At 37.7% G+C, this 18,227-nt stretch overlaps 1 protein-coding gene across 2 annotated transcripts in view; it reads right to left on the bottom strand.

The window, feature by feature from the left end:
- Positions 1–231: 231 nt before the first annotated feature.
- Positions 232–18,227, bottom strand: part of LOC130920351 (transcription initiation factor TFIID subunit 4-like) — a 275,123-nt gene continuing 257,127 nt past the window's right edge. For both annotated transcript variants that reach the window (XM_057843513.1, XM_057843523.1), the window contains one exon: positions 232–7,990. In XM_057843513.1, the coding sequence (XP_057699496.1) occupies positions 7,814–7,990 (177 nt within the window). In that variant the 3' untranslated portion in view covers positions 232–7,813. The remainder of the gene's footprint in view (positions 7,991–18,227) is intronic.

Raw genomic sequence — 18,227 nt, 5'->3', positions numbered from 1 at the left:
TAATACAGTACAAACAGCCCATCAGTAAATACGAGAAAAGATACTATTCCCTTCAATAAAAGAACATTTTCTCAAACAAAAAGTTGCCTTATGTTGGTCTTAACAGGGAGCAGCTGGATTCAGTTATGTTGAATGAGTTATGTCATATTAACTGTTGCCACTAGAGGGCAGTGTATCCCCCCAAGTCAATAAAACTAAATGTAAAAACTTTAAAAACAAACCATTACAGTGCCACACTAACTAAACGAATCCTTGAAGCAGCTAAATTTGATTCAAAGCTTTTTTTCCAATCGAATTACTCAAGATAATCGATTAATCGTTTCAGCAATAATTGGGAGTACAGCTTATGAACGCTCATCTTTTAGTGCCATTGACAGCGCTAGGCATCCAATTCATTTTGACCTGGCAGTGATTCGCCAATGACAAAAACAGACAGAAACAGACAAAAGTCAACAACTTGTCAGTTTAGTAAACAGCTTATTTATTCCTTTATAAAATAGGTACAAATACATCAGTATTGTTTGTCATGGTTTTTTTGTTTTGTTTTTTTGTTTGATTTTTTTGTCATTTCACACAAACAGGAAAATTCCAAGATATGTACAAGAGTTTACCAAAAATAACGTGGTTCTAATAAACACATAGGTCTTGTAAACAGTATTTACAAAATATCCTTACAGTGAAAGTTTTGTTTTTCCCATTTTTTTGTCTTTTAATACAGTTCCAAAGTTTTGCCTAAAAAAATCTGCAAGCGGTAAAAACGCCAAACAAAATTGTTATTATTAATAATAAAAAAAAGAATCAGTGGAGATTGCTGCTGTTGTGCTTGTCAGATAACAGAAACCAAAGCCAATCGATGAAAAAGATTTTTTTTTTTTTTTACAAGTGTCAAATACAGTTTCAAGGATTACATTTCTTAGCAATAGTAAAACAGACAGCTAAAAAATAAACAACAATTAAACAAAAGTGCTGTCCAAACTCACAACAAAGCGCAACCGAAAAGTTTCAAATTCATCTAAAAAAAAAACAAAAAATCTGCATAGGCCGAGATATTCCATTTAAATTATCAGTCGTTATTACAAACAACACAAACAGACGTACGTTTAATGTGAATGAATTAGTGTTTCTACATTTGTGAAAGAGTTCAAATGGGTACGTTTACATGGACACTTAATTCGGATTATAAACCTGACCGGAATAAAACTGCTTCATGTACACAATTCATTTGGAATCTTTCAACGTGATCCTATTCTCGATTCTATTCCGAACGAGAGGAGTGGTTCATGCCGATTGATAATCCGATTCAAAATTTTGGAACAAACAGTCCTTACCTGTGTCGGGTTAGGTTTAGGTATATGGGTAAAGGTGGGGTTTGCGTAGGACTACTCAAGTTTCAATAACCTCTGATAGGAAGAGCGTAGGTGGATTAAGACGCCATTTTGTACAGTAAACCTGACCCTTCCGCATTGTTTGGTACCAAGCACATTTTCCCCCCAGTTTTTTTCCACGAAGAAGGTCGTAGGTTGACTATGACGACATTTTGTATGGTAAAATATGAAAACCTATAAATGTTTGGGTGGTTTTAGTTAAAGCAGACACTGTTTTTACATCTGTGTGATTTCGACAAAGACCAAATCACATTTGATGGCGATTTTATGCAGAAATGTGAGAAATTCTAAAAGGTTCAGATACTTTTTCATACCACCGTAACTTCCGCTAGAAAGGTCGTAGGTCATTATGACGACATTTTGTATGGTAAACGTTCCGCATGTTTGGTATCTAGCACGACTTTTTCCCGTCATTTTTTTCAGTTTTTTTGGGGGGGGGGACCTAACTTCGACTAGTAAGGTCGTAGGCCGTCGACATTTTTTCCCAGCTTTTTGTACCTAACTTCCGCTAGGAAGGTCATACGTTGATTATGACGACAGTTTGTAGGTAAACATATACGTTCCGCATCGTTTGGTCCCAAGCACGACTTTTATCGACCAGTTTTTCCCGGTTTTTGGGACCACATTTTCGCTAGTAAGGTCGTAGGTCATCTTTGACGTCATTTCGTATGGTAAACATGAACCTTCCGCATCATTTGGGACCACGAAGGACCATTTTCTGCCATTTTTTTCTCGTTTTTTTTTTTTAAACCTAATTTTTGCTAGCAAGGTTGTAGGTTGATTTTGACAACATTTCGTGTGGTAAACTTGACCTTTTCTCACCGTTTGGTACCAAGCAGAACTATTTTCCACCATTTATTTCCATTTTTTAAAACTATTTTCCGCTATGAAAGGTCATAGGTCGATTTTGACAGCATTTTGTACGGTGAACTTGGCCCTTTCGCATTGCTTGGTACCAAGCACGACTTTTTTGTCCGACATTTTCCCCCACTTTTTAGGGGCCTAACTTTAGCTAGGAAGGTTGTAGGTCGATTTTGACGTCATTTCGTATGGTAAACTTGAACCTTCCGCTTCATTTGGTACCACGAACGACCATTTTCTGCCATTTTTTCCCGTTTCTTTTAACCTAATTTTTGCTAGGAGGGTTGTAAGTCGATTTTGACAACATTTTGTTTGGTAAATTTAGCCCGTTCTCCTTATTTGGTACCAAAAATAACATTTTTTTCACCATTTATTTCCATTTTTTGGACGTATTTTCCACTACGAAAGGTCAAAGGTCGATTTTGACGACATTTCGTACGGTAAACTTGACCCTCTCACACCAAGCACATCTTTTGTCTCCATTTTGTCCCGTGTTTTTAAATTTTTTATTAATGTATTTATTTTTTTTACCTAATCTCCGCTAGGAAGGTCATAGGTCAATTTTGACAACATTTTGTATAGTAAACTTGACCCACTCACATTGTTCGGTACCAAGCACAATTTTTTTGTCCGACATTTCCCCACCACTTTTGGGGGGCCTAACTTTAGCTAGGAAGGTTGTAGGCCGATTTTGACAAAATTTTGTACGGTAAACTTGACCCTTCCGCATCGTTTGGTACCATGCACGACTTTTTACCGCCATTTTTTCAGTTATTTTTAACCTAATTTTTGCTAGGAGGGTGGTGGTATTTCGTGTGGTAAACCTGACCTAACATTTCGTACCAAGCAGAACTTATTTTCACCATTTATTTCCATTTTTTTGGACCTTTTTCCCACTACAAAAGGTCGTAGGTCGATTTTGACGACATTTTGAACGGTAAACTTGACCCTTTCGCATTGTTTGGTACCAAGCACATCTTTTTTCGCCATTTCCCCCCCACACACTGTTTTGGGGCCTAACTTCTGCTCGAAAGGTCGTAGGTCAATTTTGACAAAATTTCGTAAGTTGACCATTCCGCATCGTTTGGTACGAAGCACGATTTTTTCCCACTGATTTTTTTCCGGCATTTTTGGACCTAACTTCAGCTATGAAGGTTGTAGGTTGATTTTGACGAAACAGCGTCATCTCTCAGTTAGTTATGTGTAAATAAATTGTTACTTTGCGATCAAAAGCTCTATTTGTCTTGTTTTTTTATGTTATTTTGTAAAAGGAAAACATTATTCTAATGTTTGGGATGTAACTAAAGCAAAAAATAGCTGTGTTAAAGTCAAAGTTATGTTTGAAATGTATGCGTTTACAAAAAGCTTAATTTCTGTTTTTTCATCAGAAATTGGAAAATTGCTCAAACTAAGCTATTTTCTAATGCTGATTTCTAAAGAATGGAAAAAGATATGAACTAACTTTTTTTTTCTGCTGAAAGAAGGGAGTATAATCTTTCTTTTGGTGGGTTCCATGTTTATATAGCAATAGAAAAGAATTTTCTGTGGGCCTTGCAAAATCAGTCAAAATCCAATAAAACGGGCGGGAACGAAGGGCCTTGCTCCGGTGAAAATGGCTGGGAGTGAATGAGTTAAAAAAAGAAATCATGCATGCTTATAATGAGTCCTATTAAAAAACTTGGCTCCTAACCATATTTACCATAATGACGTCAGGCTTCAATCAGCGTACGTAAAATGAACACGCAAATCCAAATATTTCAACTGTCCATGAAAACAGCGATCATAATTTCAATCCGACTACCGACCGGATTAAGGAAATTCTGTCCATGTAAACGTAGCCAACGGCATGTAACGACAAGCGTGAATGCCTATCCCCTTCGTCACTTGACTCGCACGCACTAAAACCAAACATTTTCTCGTTTTTTGTGTGTATTCTTCAGACATTTGCAGTCATAAAAACAAATTGCGTGGGTTGAACTTGTCACTACGGCAACCAGCTCGTTTGGAACAAATACTAACAGGTGTGTACAAAGAGGCCACTGAAATGAATGGCAAAATATATGCGAGAATATGGTTGAAATGTTATAAAAATACTGTTAAAAATACACATAATTCTTCAAAACAAAAGGTGACATATAAGTAACATTGATTTTTTTTGTCATAAAACTACTTTTTCTTGAAAATAAAAAAAAAGGAATACTACTAGGTGAGCTAATTCATTTTTAGTCATGGTGAATAAATTATTAAAGTTATGTTTTGGCGGGTAAAGTCATTTTTCATGGCAAAAAGTTACATTTCTTCAAAAATAAAATTGTATTTCTTTAAGAAAAATAATTGAAACATATAGTATATATTGGAGAGGGAAAGATAGTTTTGCTTTAAATATTTACCGTTTAAGTCATAAAAGTACAACTTTTTCCTTTAAAACCGACTGTTTTGATATACAATACGGAGAAATAATTTTTAATAAATTATTGAAATGTTGTTTTTGAGAAGGAAATTGTGCATTCGTCATTAATATTTTTTTTAAAGTATACAATATTTTGATAGATGTTAAGAGTGGGGGGAAAAAATCATAAGTTATTGAAACAAAATTTCTTTTCAATTTTAGGTTTACATATTATCACATAAATTGTATAAGATTAGCAGAAAATTTTAAAAAGTGGCAATGCTATTAGGAAAGAGGCCTATTTTTCATGGAAAGCCATAATGTAGCCTATGTACTCAGTTTTTGAGCGATAATGTACCGTATTTTTCGGACTATAAGTCGCGTTTTTTTTTCATAGTTTGGTCGAGGGGTGCGACTTATACATGACTTATGTTATCCAATTATGAACACATTATTATATAATTTCCACATGATTTTGTTCACACTAAACCGCAACGTTAGCTTACCGTACACTGATTCAGTCTGTTGTTCTGTCTTCTATTTTTATTTAAAATTATCTTTCAAGATGACACGTCTGTTCTTATTGTTGGATTTTATTAAATAAATTCCCCCAAAATGCGACTTTTACTCAAGTTGAAATAACTTTTGATAGGAACGAGGTAGATCATTTTTGACGACATTTCGTACAGTAAACTTGACCCTTCCGCATCGTTTGGTACCAAGCACGGCTATTTTCCTGCCATGTTTGTTTGTACCTATAACCTACAAGCCTTTTTTTTTTTTTCATAGTTTGGCCGTAGGTGCGACTTATACACGATTTATACAATTAGGAACACATTAGCATACTGTACACCATTCAGCCTGTTGTTCTGTATGCTATTTTTATTTAAAATAGCCTTTCAATATGACATGTCTGTTCCTGGAGTTTGATTTTACTAAATAAATTTCCCCAAAAATGCGACTTTTACTTAAGTGGAAATAACCTTTGATAGGACGGCCATAGGTCATTTTTGATGACATTTCATACTGCAAATTGACACTTCCGCATCATTTGGTACCAAGCACGACTTTTTTTCCCCGCCATGTTTTTTTTAACCTATAAGTCAGGAGACCTATACAAGACTTATTCATTTACATTTACATTTACATGATCATATAATTTCAAATGTTTTTTTATCCGCACTAAACCGCAACGTTAGCTTACTGTACACTTATCCAGCCTGTTGTTCTCTATTCTATTTTTTATTTAAAATTGACTTTCAATATGACATATCTGTTCTTGGTGTTGGATTTTATTAAATAAGTTCCCCCAAAATGCGACTTTTACTCAAGTTGAAATACCTAATGTCATAGGTCGATTTTGACGACATTTCGTATGGTAAACTTGACTCTTCCGCATCGTTTGGTACCAAGCGCGACTATTTTCCCGCCATGTTTTTTTGGACCTATAACCTATAAATCGCAGATTTTTCAAGACCTAAACAATTATGAACACATTATCATATCATTTCATATGGCGGAAAACACTCAGGTGACTTGAAGTTTCGCTCTGAGACCCCCAATTTGGACAAATTTCAAAATTGTCCGAAATGCACGTGTGATTTATCATTGGAGAGCTTAAAATCTCAATTTTTGGGGGTGAAGAAAACATTTTAACAAAAGGGCATTTAAAAAAACAATTATTATTATTTTTTTTTTAAACAGCAAAACCCTATCTGGAGGCGAGAGCAGAATTAAAGATGCCACGATTTTAACGAGATATTATCGCATACATACCATGTTTCGATCCAAAAACTCCATGTAGCATGTATCGCCGAGTGTCAAGACACAGCTGTGAATGGCCACAGCCGGATTTTTTTATTTTAATTTTAAGGGTGAAACATGGTGATTAAACAATGGTCGCTATGCAGAAATCGCAGACAACACGGAGTGGTTGAGATTTTCTTTTTCATATAGTTACCCTTTTAAACGTTATTTTTCCATTTTCCATTGGATCGATTATTTACCATCTAACATATCGGGGAAAATGCGACAGGAACAAAAAAATACAATTAGGCGATAGTTATGAGGTAGATATCCGTGACTTTTTTACAGATGCCAAATTTTTCATTGTGACGTAATTTGTTTAAAAGTTTAAAATATACGAATGAATAATTTTTAAAGTTTTTTTTTTTTTTTTTTAAACTGAATTTTAGACATCAAGTAATGATTCTAAGCTAAAAATGACATTTTGAATAATAAATATAATTACTTACCTTCTATTTATGGCTAGGTTGAAACAAAAGCGGTTGCGCGACGTCTGTAAACGGGGGTTTTCAGGGTAAAACGGACAAATTAAAAATAGTTCGGGGGCTTAATGCACCATGAATCTGCGATTGCAGCATATAGACATATTGTTCTATCAAACACAACAGTTGTTTTGGCTTAAAATACAGCAGTTTCTTTTAAAGAGGGGTGCGAGAGCAGAAACTGCTTTTTCAGTCTTGTTTGTGTTTTCCGCCGTATGTTATTTTCACACTAAACTGCAAGGTTAGCATACTGTACACTTTACAGCCTGTTGTTCTCTACTGAATTCTTATTTTAAATTGCCTTTCAAGATGATATGTCTGTTCTTGATGTTATATTTTATTTTATTTTAAAAATTACCCCCCAAACATGCGACTTATATGTGTGGGTTTTTTTGTCTCTTCATTGCGCTTTTTTTGGCTGGTGCGACTTATAGTCCGAACAATACTTCTAAAATACTTCTCTCTCATGAAAACGAACCTTTAATTCCCTATAACATGACACTTTTTAGTAGAAAACTATTTTTCTCATGGTAAAACAGAGCCGTGGTAGAAAATATTCACTTTCATCCAACTTACTCGCATTGCTGATTCACTTTGTTGCGCTAAGAACTTAAAAACGATGAAATGTAACAGAACTATTTACATGTACGGTGAAGGAAATGTACAAATGTGTGGTTGAAATCTCTAGAACGAGCCTTATTTGGACTTGATTGGCTGTTAAAAAGTTAAAAATGTGGCTTTCAAACATGATCACGACACAACAAGACGGCAAAGACATAATCGAGTGTTTTTTTTCCGTGAGAGTTTTTTCCGGCTCTCTTGTGAAAATGCGAGCGACGACGAGCGTGACACCTGATCTGAAGGCACGAGGCTGGAGGAGGAAGAGGAGGCTACTTGAGGAGGGCGCGGTAGAGCAGCAATGAACGGGCCGCGTTTGGCTCCTGCTCCAAGTAGAAGATGAAGTCCCTGAGGTTGACGCGGGTGATGCGCTGACGGGTGTACTGGCGAGACGTGGGGGTAGCCGCCGATGACGAGCCGGCCGGAGAGCCCGCCGCGCTGCCCGACAGCTGAACGGAAAGACAAAAACCAGGAAGATCAACATCAATACAATGCATCAAAAGAGTGTGACAAAATCTCAAAAAAGTACCGTATTGGCCCGAATATAAGACGGCCCTGATTTTAAGACGACCCCTCTTTTTCAAGACTCAAGTTTGAAAAAAGACTTTTTGAACACCAAATCAATTTTTATTATACAGAAAGTAGTTACAGTACATCGGAAACAAATGATTATAACAATATATTATCGAGAAAAAGCATGTTATTTTGCCTCATTCAAATCTTAATATCTGAACATTTAAATATGTAAACTAAAGTGCAATCACATTCGTCTTCTTGTTTTTGAAATGTAAATAAACCAATCTATTGTGATAAAACAACACAATTGCTATAACTGCATTAACCATCAAAGTGAATTCTAACCGTAACTGTAGTCTTGAAACAAATCTGAATAAGGAAAAACATTGCAATAAAATAATGCAAACTGGTTAAACTTGTGAGTAGCTGAGATCTGTCATGACAGAACATTGCTTCAATGATATCTGGCGCCATCTAGCGTCGTGAATGGGGAGAGTAGCTGAGATCGGTCATGACAAAACATCGCTTCAAAATACCTGGAGTCATCTAGCGTCATGAATGGGTAGAATGTCTAGACCGCGAATATAAGACGACCACCTCTTTTTCAGTCTTATTTCAATGCAAAAAAAAAACATCTTATATTCGGGCCAATACGGTAATATATTGTGATACTTCGTAGCCCTAAAGGTAATCGATATACTCTCACCAATAATCGATAGGTCGTTTTAAAAAGAGAGGTTGCTACCAAAATCTTCCACTAAAATAGTGGTTGTGTTAGCTCATTGGCTCCCATTGACAGATATCGGTTATCGGTTTAAAAGTCATTATCGTACAACTAAATTTTACGGAACAAATCATAAAAATAGTCAAAAGTAGAGATGTCCCGATCGATCGGAAAGTATCGGAATCGGCAAAAAAAAAAATCGGACATGCCTTTTTTTAATATATACATATTTTTTAATTAAATCGTTTTCTAATTGTATTTAACGTTACAGACATAATATGTTACACTCATCCAGAGTCTTTAGTTTAGGCTTGAGGTAGGGTTGTCAAATTTATCCCGTTAAGGGCTGTAATTAATTTTTTAAAAAATTTATCACGTCAAAATATTTAACGCAATTAACGCATGCGCTGCACGACCCCTTCACGCATTGTCACGGTCAATCTGTAATGGCGCCGTTTTACCTATATATAGAGCTAAAAGGCAGCGTAAACTGAGTAAAGGGAATTTTGGCAACCTTTGGAGCCTTTTTTTTAATTGACTAAAGCCTTACAATCCCTCTCCCTACGATTAGAAATATCGTGGGAAGCAATGTGGGGAAGAAAGGTAGTAAGGGTCAATTCTTGGACCACTCTTATTTAACATCTATATGCTTCCCTTAGCTCAGATAATGGAACAGTATGACATCTCATATCACGCCTATGCAGATGACACACAACTGTACATTTCTGTGTCCCCAAATGATTATAGTCCCTTAGTCTCCCTGAGTAAATGCATTCATCAAATCAATGAATGGATGTGCCAGAATTTTCTCCAGTTAAATGTGGAGAAGACAGAGGTGATCATTTTTGGGCCAAAAAAGGAAAGGTCAAAGATAAGCAGCCAACTTAGCACAATGTCACTTACAGCTACAAATCAAGTCAGAAACCTTGGCGTAATTATTGACTCAGACCTAAAATTTGATAGCCATCTAAAGTCCGTCACTAAATCCGCTTATTACCACCTAAAAAATATAACCAGAATTAAGGGGTTTCTGACTCAACAAGACATGGAAAAACTTGCATGCATTCATTTTCAGCAGATTGGACTACTGCAACGGTATATTTACAGGTCTTGATAAAAAATCAGTCAGGAAGCTGCAGCTAGTACAGAATGCTGCAGCCAGAGTCCTCACAAATACAAGGAAGCTGGACCACATTACACCGGTTTTGAAATCGCTACACTAGCTTCCAGTGAGTCAAAGGATAGACTATAAAATACTACTGCTCGTCTACAAAACACTTAATGGTTTTGGACCAAAATACATGCTTGACTTGTTAGATTCCTATGAGACATCTAGACCCCTAAGGTCGTCTGGAACCGGTCTTCTCCATGTTCCAAGAACAAGAACCAAGCAGGGTGAGGCAGCATTTAGTTATTATTCTCCTCACCTCTGGAACAAGTTACCCGAACGTCTGAAGTATGCTCAAACTGTTAGCTCCTTTAAATCAGGGCTAAAAACGCTTTTGTTTAGCACTGCATATCCATAACTGTCTATATAATTCAATCTATCTGCTTTCTATTCCTCTTGTGCTTATCTCCATTGCTGATTTCAATTATTATTAGTAGTATTAGTTTTTGTTTTATTTGTATTTATTTATTTTTATTCTATTTCTTATTAAATGCAATTTTTATGTTGATTGTCTTGGTTTTCTACGTTGTATTGATTTAAATGTGATTTTTATGATCTTCATGTGATGTAAAGCACTTTGAATTGCCTTGTGTTGAATTGTGCTGTATAAATAAATTTGCCTTGCCTTGCCTTGCCTAATTGATCTTTTTCTTGACACCCTATGTTATTTCCCAATGCAGAGAAGATATATCAATTGGTACCACTACGCACAGTCATGGTTGCACTTCCCATCATGCATTTGGGCAGAACAGTTAAATGGCTACAGTATCATTTACTGAAAGCTCAACAAATACACTAGATGGCAATATTTAGTCACAATATACAAAGTCACATTTATCCGTAAATGCCATCTTGAGGATTTATTGTCATAATAAACAAATACAGTACTTATGTACTGTATGTTGGTTGTATACATTCGTCCGTTTCTTAATGCATTGCCAAAATGTATATGATCGGGAAAAATTATCGGGAATGATTGGAATTGAATCGGGAGCAAAAAAAAAAAGCAATCGGATCGGGAAATATCGGGATCGGCAGATACTCAAACTAAAACGTTCGGGATCGGATCGGGAGCAAAAAAAAAACATGATCGGAACAACCCTAATAATAAACATTCTGTGCAAAATAAGAGAAGAACTTCAACTGAACTTGTAGAAAAAGTGCCAAAATAATGTCCCTGACAAAAGTCTTCCATGGGCTGGAAGGACTGCATCCATGCGGTTCAGCAAGGATTCATACAATTTATTGATGAAGTCATCAGGAACATCAAAGAAAGCAGTCTTGCATGCCTTCCAGAGTTCATCAACATTCTTGGGTTTCGTCTTCCATGCTTCTTCTTTTATCCTGTTCATGTCTGGTGACTGGGCTGGCCACTCCTGGAGGATCTTCATCTTCTTTACCTTGAGGAACTTTGTGGTAGAGATTGAGGTATGCGATGGAGCACCATCCTCCTGCAGAATTTGTCCCTTGTGACTTTGTATATTGTCACTAAATATTGCCATCTAGTGTATTTGTTGACCTTTCAGTAAATGATACTGAAGGCCATGCCCAATGCATGATGGGAAGTGGAACCATGACAAGTGAAACCACGACTGTGCGTAGTGCTACCAATTCATATATCTTCTCTGCGATGAGATATAATTCAAGGTGTTAAGAAAAAGATCAATTGTTACCTTGCTTCCCCACATTGCTTCCCATGATATTTCTAATCGTAGGGAGAGGGATTGTAAGGCTTTATCCAATTAAAATAAAAAAATTCACTCTACTCATTTTACACTGCCTCTTAACTCTCTATATTAACAAAACAGCGCCATTACAGATGAAGCGCGACAATGCGTGAGTGAGTCGTGCAGCGTACGCAATAATTGCGTTAAATATTTTAACGTGATGCATTATTAAAAAAAATAATTATCGCCGTTATTGAGATAAATTTGATTACCCTACCTTAAGCCTAAACTAAAGACTCTGGATAAGTGTAACATATTATGTCTGTAACGTTAAAAATAATTAGAAAACGATTTAATTAAAAAAAAAAAAAAAATTAAAAATAGGCATGGCCGATATTTTTTTGCCGATTCCGATACTTAGAAAATGACGTGATCGGACCCGATCCCGATCGATCGGGTCATCTCTATTCAATATATTTGGAAAACCTTGAAGTTGTTACATTTACCATTATTAAAGCATCCAGTGGAGCATCACAATCCAATTAGTAATATGATGTTAAGTCCACAACTGCATCTATTGATATCGCTTTAGTATATTACCACTACATCACCACTTGCTTTTGGTCAATTATTCCCAATCTGGGTACACTATAATCTGTGTTTTTTTTTTTTAATATATATATTACCCTTATTGTACTTTTGCTTTTGTTTTATTTGGTGCATGTTATGGCAAAACTTTAAATCTCGCTGTACTCTGTAAAATGATAATAAAGGCTTTCTGTTTCTACTGTAAAACTAGACTACACAAGAAACATTCCACGTTGCCCTCTTGTTTGGATTAGCATATACAGTACTTGGATTGGATTTGATCGTATTTGGGATCGTTTCCATAGTGAATGACAACACTGGGACGTAAACAACACTTGGGAACGCACTCACGTCACGACAGTGATGTGAGGAATCATTCAGTGGTCAAAATCCTTTTACGGCGATCAGCAGTTGCTGCTAACAAACAATGCCACTGATCATCGCTCTTTGTTTTCGTTGTTCTATAAGTGAAGAACACGGGCGGCTGATGGAGATCAATTAGCGCGCGTGAAAAGAAAGGCAGAGGAGTGCCAAGTTGAAGCCGGGAAACAAGACAGAGTGAGGACAATTACACTGATTGCACTGCTGTGTAAACACGTAGTGCACAGTGCAGACAGGATCTAATTGTTAGCATGTGACACATTCCTACTTCACTATGTGTGTGGATAGGGTGGACTCAACAATCTTTACGTTTCTCACTGTAAAGTTACATGACTGAATGTTCAGTGTGTAAGTTTATTTCATTTGATGTTATTTATTTGGGGAAAAAAATCCAGAAATCACATTATATGTTTTTTGGGGAATAATTTGTAATTTACTGGGGTTAAGTATTTGTACCCCTGAGAAAATCAGTGCTAATACATAGAGCAGAAGCCTTCGTTTGCAATTAAAGAGGTCAGACGCTTTCTGTAGTTCTTCACCAGGTTTTCACATACAGAAACAGGGATTTTGGACCATTCTTCCACACAAATCTTCTCTAGATCTATCAGGTTTCGGGGCTGTCGTTGAGTTTAAGCTCCATCGAAAGATTTTCTCTTGGATTGAGGTGTGGAGACTGGCTAGGCCAATCCAAACGATATGCCTTTTACGCAACTACTCCTTGGCCAGCTTAGCTGTGAGCTTCGGATCATATCCGTGTTGGAAGATCCAGCCGTGGCTCTGACTGAAGGAAGGAGGTTGGGGCTCAAAATTTGACCGTACATTTCACCATTCATTCTCGGCTTTATACATTACAGTCGCCCTGTCCCGTTTGCCAAAAAGCAGCCCCAAAGCATGAGGTTTCCACCCCCATACTTCACAGTGGGGATGGTGTTCTTGGGATCGTACTCATCCTTCTTTTTCCTCCACACACGATGAGTAAAGTTAGCACCGAAATGTTCTAATTTCTAACTTCAAAAATCGTGACCATCGTTAATACCGTGATGATAATCGTTCAATTATTGAATCGTAGCACCCTCAATGGTAATCGAATCGAATCGTGGGGTGCCGAAGATGACATACCCCTTATTAAAAGTAGTCCGGGGAAAACGTCATGCTTAGAGCTGGCTAAATTTAAACGATTCTTTAAGGCGGAGAAAATTCCTCAATCATTTTTTAAAAATCGAGTTACTCAAATTATTCAAGTAATCGCTTCAGCTCTACTTCTGACTAAAACTTTGGACGAAAACAGTAATCGTCGACTAAAAGTACAGTGGGGCAAATAGGTATTTAGTCAACCACTAATTGTGCAAGTTCTCTCACTTGAGAATATTAGAGAGGCCTGTAATTGTCAACATGGGTAAACCTCAACCATTAGAGACAGAATGTGGGGGGGGAAATCACATTGTTTGATTTTTAAAGAATTTATATGCAAATCATGGTGAAAAATAAGTATTTGGTCCATACCAAAAGTTCATCTCAATACTTTCTTATGTACCCTTTGTTGGCAATGACGGAGACCAAATGTTTTCTATAACTCTTCACAAGCTTTTCACACACTGTTGCTGGTATTTTGGCCCATTCCTCCATGCAGATCTCCTCTAGAGCAGTGACGTTTTGGGGCTGTCGTTGGGCAACTCAACTCCCTCCACAGATTTTCTATGGGGTTGAGATCTGGAGACTGGCTAGGCCACTCCAGGACCTTGAAATGCTTCTTACGAAGCCACTCCTTTGTTTCCCTGGCTGTGTGTTTGGGATCATTGTCATGCTGAAAGACCCAGCCACTTCTCATCTTCAATGCCCTTGCTGATGGAAGGAGATTTTCACTCAAAATCTCTCGATACATGGCCCCGTTCATTCTTTCCTTTACACAGATCAGTCGTCCTGGTCCCTTTGCAGAAAAACAGCCCCAAAGCATGATGTTTCCACCCCGATGCTTCACAGTGGGTATGGTGTTCTTCGGATGCAATTCAGTATTATTTCTCCTCCAAGCACGAGAACCTGTGTTTCTACCAAAAAGTTCTGTTTGGTTTCATCTGACCATAACACATTCTCCCAGTTCACTTCTGGATCATCCAAATGCCCTCTAGGCGAACCGCAGACAGGCCTGGACGTGTACTGGCTTCAGCAGGGGGACACGTCTGGCAGTGCAGGATTTGAGTCCCTGGTGGCGCATTATGTTACTGATAGTAGCCTTTGTTACTGTGATCCCAGCTCTCTGTAGGTCATTCACTAGTTCCCCCCGTGTGGTTCTGCGATTTTTGCTCACCGTTCTTGTTATCATTTTGACGCCACGGGGTGAGATCTTGCATGGAGCCCCAGATCGAGGGAGATTATCAGTGGTCTTGTATGTCTTCCATTTTCTAATAATTGCTCCCACAGTTGATTTCTTTACACCAAGCGTTTTACCTATTACAGATTCAGTCTTCGCAACCTGGTGCAGGTCTACAATTTTGTCTCTGGTGTCCTTCGACAGCTCTTTGGTCTTTGGTAGTGGAGTTTGGAGTGTGACTGACTGAGATTGTGGACAGGTGTCTTTTATACCGATAATGAGTTAAAACAGGTGCCATTAATACAGGTAACGAGTGGAGCCTCGTTAAACCTCGTTAGAAGAAGTTAGACCTCTTTGACAGCCAGAAATCTTGCTTGTTTGTAGGTGACCAAATACTTATTTTCCACTCTAATTTGGAAATAAATTCTTTAAAAATCAAACAATGTGATCTTCTGTTTTTTTTCCACATTCTGTCTCTCATGGCTGAGGTTTACCCATGTTGACTATTACAGGCCTCTCTAATCTTTTCAATTAGGAGAACTTGCACAATTGGTGGCTGACTAAATACTTATTTGCCCCACTGTAGATGAAGACGAACACACTTTGAAATGACTAAAATAAGACTTACAAGCATTTTCAACAAAAAGACTACGACAAACATTAAAAGGAGCTGCCAAAACAACACTGCACAAGGCTTTCTTTTGCCGCAATGATAAAATACAAGTTGCTGAAATGCCATCTACTTTTTGTCCAAACCAGCAGAAAACTTTCTTTCAAACTTTCTGGTAGGCTTACCAAATATGGGCTAGACAATGTCAAGTTACAAACTCCAAACACAGAGACCTGAAATGAGTTCCCAGTAGCTTTGTGCTAAGTGAAGGCACAAAGACAAGTCATGATAAAACTACTAACACTTTAACAAAGTCAAAAAGTTACGATAAATTCCTTTTCAAAGTTGCACTAAATGTCAAATCATGCGGGATCTTTTGTCTGAACTCAGTTTATCTCCAAAAATAGGCGCCGCCTCTTGCCCCGGTAGCATACCGGATGAAATGCTTGTGACACTGGGGGTCACATCCATTGGAACGTTCCGACGAATATTCAATCACAATGTTAGTTCATCTTTCTGGGCCATCTATATTAAACATGACTCTACGACTCTCCTGACTCCCCCAGTCGGGCCTCGGAATTTAATCAGAGCTGTTCTTGTTCAGACAGTCAGTCTCGTCGGGTGCACGGGGACCAGCTACGGCGGCGTAGAGAGCGAGTCCTGTGAAGGCAAGACAATGTCGGAAAAGGGCCCTTTTATGTCAATTTGAGATCAAGGACCACCGACTTGGAATATCTGCCATCTGCATATCAATCAATAAGAGTGATAAAAATGTAATGGAAATATTGAATGCGAAAGATTGTAAATCTTTTAAGTTAGATTATGAATTATGATTAAAAGATCTGCTTTATATACAGAAAGTGCAAAAAAAAATCTTCATGTTAAATTGGGATACGATCAACTTTTCAATGACTGAAAAACATCTGGGAAAAGGTGGACTTTTTTCAAGGTAGACTGACAACTCTTTGAGTGTCATAATTATTGTTGATTCTAAGGGATACAAATACTGATGAACCCCAGTAAATTACAAAAAAAATTATTTTAAAATTCATACAATGTGAGTTCCGGATTTCTTTTTTAGATTATGTCTCATTCAGGGGTCGCGTTAACCAAATATTTTCCGTCGTTGACCGGTTTTTTAAAACGGTGACGGAAAAAACTGAAGTCCATCTGTCATTTTGACAGGTTGCAATTCACACCCCAGACCACAGGGTGGCGAGTGAGCATATTAATTAGCTATTTTCTCTTGATGCATGACGTCGTTGGCCTTACTCGGAAAAATGTCAAGGCAACTGAGTGTCCGAAGTTTCTTCAAAAAGCCCCAAAACGACGATGGTGTTGATAAAAGAGGTGAAAAAAGAGGGAGTGAATAAGCGGGCATGCAATTCAAGTCCATGCGCACCAAGCGGAAGGTGTGAGACTGCGTTCAGGCCGCAGCAAGTGAACTGTTAATTTCATTGTTCTATATGTAGCCCACCTACTGGGGCCACAGTCAGCTGTTTTTGTCACTGCGGAGAAAAAGTTACATATTCATCTGCTTGATGTGTGACGGCATGGTGTGGATTCTCTGTTAAGCTTGTTCGGACTGAATATTAATTAAAAATGAATGAAAACTAAATACTACTGAATATGTCATTATTATCATTTTAAAAATTTAAATGACAGGTAAAAATAGATTATGACCGGATTTTTATGACCCTGTCAGTCAAAATGACAGACAACGAAAAAGTCTAGCGCAACCTCTGGTCTCATTAAGTGGAAATGTATCTATGATTGAAATTTCAGACCTACACTGCTGGCCAATCGTATCGCCAGCCCTGCAATTCTGTCAGATAATGCACAAATTCTCAGAGAAAATGATTGCAATTACAAATGCTTTGGTGGTAATATCTTCATTTATTTTGCTTGCAACGAAAAAAACACAAAATAGAATGGGGGGAAAAAAATTAAATCATTATCATTTTACACAAAACTCGGAAAATGGGCCGGACAAAAGCATTAGCACCCTTTGAAAAATCAGGTGATGCTTCTCTAATTTGTGTATTTAACAGCACCTGTTTCTCACCTGTGGCCCATAACTCGTGGTGGCAATAACGAAATCACACTAGCAGCCAGTTAAAATGTAATAAAGTAGACTCAACCTCTGTCCTGTGTCCTTGTGTGTACCACATAGAGAATGGAGAAAAGAAAGAAGACCAAAGAACTGCCTGATGACTTTAGAAGCAAAATTGTAAGGAAGCATGGGCAATCGCAAGGCTTCAAGTCCATCTCCACAGACCTGAATGTTCCTGTGTCTACCGTGCGCAGTGTCGTCAATAAGTGTAAAGCCCATGCCACTGTGGCTATCCTCCCTAGATGTGGACGTAAATGAAAAATTGACGAGACATTTCAACTAAAGATTGTGCGGATGGTGGATAATGAACCTCGACTAACATCCAAACAAGTCCAAGCTGTCCTGCAGTCCGAGGGTACAACAGTGTCAACCCGTACTATCCGTCAGCGTCTGAATGAAAAGGGACTCTATGGTAGTATACCGAAGAAGACCCCTCTTCTGACTCAGAGACATAAAAAGCCAGGCTGGAATTTGCCAAAACTTACCTGAGAAAGCCTAAAACGGTTTGGAAGAATGTTCTCTGGTCAGATGAGACAAAAGTAGAGCTTTTTGGGAAAAGGCATCAACATACAGTTCAGAGGGAAAAAACGAGGCCTTAAAAGAAAAGAACA

This window comes from Corythoichthys intestinalis, chromosome 1, assembly GCF_030265065.1.
Source record: "Corythoichthys intestinalis isolate RoL2023-P3 chromosome 1, ASM3026506v1, whole genome shotgun sequence".
NCBI lineage: Eukaryota > Metazoa > Chordata > Actinopteri > Syngnathiformes > Syngnathidae > Corythoichthys > Corythoichthys intestinalis.
This window is presented reverse-complemented; position numbering and strand designations above follow the sequence as displayed.